The sequence below is a fragment of the Suricata suricatta genome, chromosome X (genome assembly GCF_006229205.1).
Source record: "Suricata suricatta isolate VVHF042 chromosome X, meerkat_22Aug2017_6uvM2_HiC, whole genome shotgun sequence".
Classification (NCBI taxonomy): domain Eukaryota; kingdom Metazoa; phylum Chordata; class Mammalia; order Carnivora; family Herpestidae; genus Suricata; species Suricata suricatta.
The window spans coordinates 68,961,273-68,965,617 of record NC_043717.1 but is presented as its reverse complement, the minus strand read 5'-3'; the positions used below and the strand labels follow the sequence as shown (position 1 = coordinate 68,965,617).

Here is a 4,345-nt window from a genome sequence, read left to right as displayed (position 1 = left end):
TCATGTCTTCTGCCCATTTCTTCACTGGATTATTTGTTTTGTGAGAGTGAAGTTTGGTGCTGGGAGAACTGGATAGCCACATGCAGAAGAATGAAACTAGACCACTTTCTTACACCGTACACAAAAATAAACTCAAAATGGCTGAAGGACCTGAATGTGAGACAGGAAACCATCAAAACCCTCGAGAAGAAAGCAGGAAATAGCCTCCTAGACCTCCACAGCAGCAATCTCCTACTTGACACATCCTCAAAGGCAAGGGAAATGAAAGCAAAACTGAACCCTTGGGACTTCATCAAGATAAAAAGCTTCTGCAAGGCAAAGGAAACAATCAAGAAAACTAATAGGCAACCGACAGAATGGGAAAAGATAGTTGCAAATGACATATCAGATAAAGGGCTAATATCAAAAATATACAAGGAACTCACCAAACTTCACACTCACAAATGTATTACATTTTTGAAAGTGAAAAAATATAGCATGAATTCAGGAACTTTGAAAAATTTAAAGTTTATACCCTTTAATTCATTATACATTTTTATTTGGCAAGCCAGTCATTTTGAAGTTGTAGTTGCTCATATTTGTTTATCCCTTTGTTATGCTTTACATAGTCAAAAATGTTTGCATAAATTTGATCTATTTATGCATGTTTATTTTTACAATGGAATTATACTTTCTATGTATAATGCCAGTCTTTTCTATTCCACCAAGTAAAGCATTTTGCTTTATTATTTTCTTATTCAATTTAAAAAATCTATACCTCATCACTTTTAGTGGCTGTATGGGCACCACCATGAATAAATGGTTTTCCTGTCTCAGTTAATTTTCTGTACTTTAATTCTATTAAATTTTAGGTAGCATCAACAAAACACCCATACTTTGAGCTGCAAAATTCAACTTCTCATTTCTTCAAAAATTACCTCGGCCTCTCTATTATCTTAATACACTTCTCCCAACTACTCCAGGCTGACTGGGTAACTCACTCACATAAGAAAACTTTTCCCAACTCCATGCTTTTCTTCACACCACCCAGTCTTTCATACATTCCAGAACCCAGCTTATTGGAGTCCTTTTTCTCCAAGGTATGCCCTGAGTAGCAGCCCATGGTAACCTTTGTATTTAATGTTAACAGAATAAACTTTTTAAAGGAGCGTATTATTTATGTGTTAATTACCAATGTGTTTTCCTGTGTTCTCTTTGCATATTAAGTTCAAGGAGAAGGGTGACTGTTGACAACTTTACCACAGAACTTTATTAAAAACACAAGACTCAAATAGACATTAATATAGTAGAACAACAATCAGAAGGGTAGCTGGCTTACTTATGATGGCTCAGTTCACTCTAGCTGAAATGCTAAGTGCCACTATCTGGACAAAAACACAAATATCAACAAATGTTCTGTCAGTTCTAATATTCATTTGGCATCAGAAGGATGATTCAGCTCATAGAGAGTTGGGCAAAGTCAGTGCCAGCAATAAAAATGTACACTACAACACAACCAACTATGTAAATCAAAACATTATTCAAGGAATTGTTAACTCAGGAACATAAGGACAAACGTAAGTGATTAATCATACTAATTTTTTTGGTCTGCCTCAGGGTCATTTTGATCATTTGTTTTGCTTTGCAGCTCCTCAGCAAACTCCTCAACTTCATAGAATGCAGAAATAAGTAGCTCAAGACTAAAATCATCATCAGTGAACAACACTGTCTCCTTTTTGATATTGTTACCAATATTCTCAAACATTGCTAGAACAACTTGAATATTGTCATTTATCTCTTTCTTGTTCAAAAGGCCCATAAATTCTGACATTGCTTCAGCACTGAGTAGTTCTTTCGTCATAACAGGATTTTCAGACAAATTCAGTAGCATATTAAGAACATGAAACCTTGTTTTGGTATTGCCCATGGCTAGTAAGGAGAGAAATACTGACATATACTTGGTAACCAGTGTGTGGTAGTCAGTAGTTGTAGTGAGGTGTTTAACCATCCTTATTCCAGAAATTTGCTCAGGGGAATCTAAGCTATAAGAAAGGGTTTCTTCACACACTTGACATACATATGTCTGAATCATGTTTAGATTTGGATATGGTGGAGCCAGGCGAATCATATTTTCTAAAAAAACTTGTCCTAACTCGGGAGGAGGGATAATTGAGCAAGGTTTCAATAAGTGAGACAACTCCTGAATCCCAATGAAATTTGGGTAAATTGAGAAGCACTTCTCATACCCATTGCAATTTTAGATATTTCATGAATAAAAGGATCTCGAATTTTGTCCATTAATAAAAGGAGTTCTTCAAACTCTTCAGAACCAATTTTAAGCTCACATTGTATGCAGCTGCAGGACCAATTTTCAGGCTCTGCACTCTCTCTGGCCCTAAGATGTTCCTGAATTTCCCTTTCTGACATGTAGGATGGATCGTATTGAAATAAGAATTCAAGATCAGGCTGATCAGACTGAAGCAAAAATTCCTGCTCTTCCCCTTCTAGGTTAAGTTCCATGTGCTTGGGCTTTCCTCCAAACATTTCAGAGAGCAGACATCCTGCTTCTTTTGGAAATCTAGAGGGAATTGGAAATGGGAAGCCAATCCTACCCCACGGACCAGGCTTGAACTGAATAGCAACCTCTTCCCAGCTCTGGGGTCTGCGTGAAGCATCAGGCTTCTGCTCAAATGAACACCTAGACCTGCAAATGGCCCTGAACACAGGGCTAGGGTTTAATTCAAAATGGGCCTCATCCCCTGCCCAGAACGGGGATCCCACCATGGCCTCATCCTCCTTATCTACTGTCCAGGTCTCACAGTTGGTCCCATTGTCAGTCTTGTGATTGGCCTCATCTTTATCTCCAAAACAGGATGCAACAATTGCCCCTTCCTCATTGTCTGGCCTGGTCTCAAAAGTAACAACAGTTCCAGTCTCATTAATAGCCTTCTCTCTAAACCAAAACCAAGACTCAACAATTATCTCATCGTCACCCTCTGGCTGGAATGCACAGCACGTCTCTGCTTCTACATTGGCTTCTTTTGCAGCACAGAACCAAGGTCCAAAAATTATTTCTTCTTCAGTCCTTGACTTGCTCTCTTCAACTGCCTGAAGCCCAACCTCTATACTGTTGTCTTCTTCAGTCCAAAACCAGGACCCACAATGATATCCTCTTCCTCAGTCACTGGCATGGACTCGAAACTGGCTCCTGCCTCCATACTGGCCTCTTTTTCAGCCCAAAACCAGGACCCCACAATGGCTTCCTCATCTTCAGTCTCTGGACTGGATTTGTTGCAAAAGCCAGTCTCCTTCCTAATGATCTCTTCCCTGGCCCAGAACCAAGACCCAACAACAGCTTCTTCCTCAGCTGCCAGCCTGTCCTCTTTAGCTTCAGCTTCTGTTTTGAGCCTGTCCTCTGCCCCAGCCCAGAACCAAGAACCAATGTCCTCCTGCTCAGCATCTGGCCCGGATTCTTCTCTGTCTATAGCCACTCTAATAGTTTCATCTCCTTTCTAGAACCAGGATGTGACCATGGTCTCCTCAATCAGTGGGTTGGTCTCTTCTCCAGTCCCATCTTCTATACTGATCTCTTCTGTAGCCCATAACCAGGGCCTTATAATGGTTTCTGGCTTTGTATATTTCCTGGACTGGAACAAGGAATTGACACTGTCCTGTTCCTCCTCTGACCTAGACTTCCAGCTGCTTCCTTTGGCAGTATACATGTAGGGATCTTCTTCATCCCAGAAGCAAGACTCATTATTGATCTGTTCAGCTTCTGCCATAAATTTGCATCTGGCACCAGTTTTTTTTTTTTTTACATACATTTATTTATTTATTTATTTATTATTTTTTTTTTCTTGTACTGCCATAATGAGGTTTGGGTTTTTTTGTTTCTTTGGTTTTTTTTCCCTCCATAATATTTTATTGTCAAATTGTTTTCCATACAACACCCAGTGCTCTTCCCCTTAAGTGCCCTCCACCATCACCACCACCTCTTTTCCCCCCTCCCCCTTCCCCCTCAACCCTCAGTTCATTCTCAGCATTCAATAGTCTCTCAATTTTTGCATCCCTCTCTCTCCCCAACTCTCTCTCCCTCCTCTGCTCCCCCTGGTTCTCCATTAGGTCTCTCTTGTTTTCCTGCTAGACCTATGAGTGCAAACATATGGTTTCTGTCCTTCTCTGCCTGGCTTACTTCACTCAGCATGACACCCTCAAGGTCCATTCACTTTCCTACGAAGGGCCATATGTCATTCTTCCTCATTGCCATGTAGTACTCCTCGTGAATATATACCACATCTTCCTGATCCATTCGTCAGGTGATAGACATTTAGGCTCCTTCCATGTTTTGGCTATTGTTGACATGGCT

At 40.3% G+C, this 4,345-nt stretch overlaps 2 protein-coding genes across 7 annotated transcripts in view; both read right to left on the bottom strand.

The window, feature by feature from the left end:
- Positions 1-4,345, bottom strand: part of LOC115283647 (G-protein coupled receptor-associated sorting protein 2) — an 89,084-nt gene that overhangs the window by 42,902 nt on the left and 41,837 nt on the right. The window lies entirely within an intron of this gene.
- Positions 1,234-4,345, bottom strand: part of GPRASP1 (G protein-coupled receptor associated sorting protein 1) — a 5,325-nt gene continuing 2,213 nt past the window's right edge. The window contains 4 exon segments of the mRNA XM_029929926.1: positions 1,234-2,119; positions 2,121-2,196; positions 2,198-3,143; positions 3,146-3,785. Of these exon segments, the coding sequence (XP_029785786.1) occupies positions 1,574-2,119; positions 2,121-2,196; positions 2,198-3,143; positions 3,146-3,785 (2,208 nt within the window). The 3' untranslated portion in view covers positions 1,234-1,573.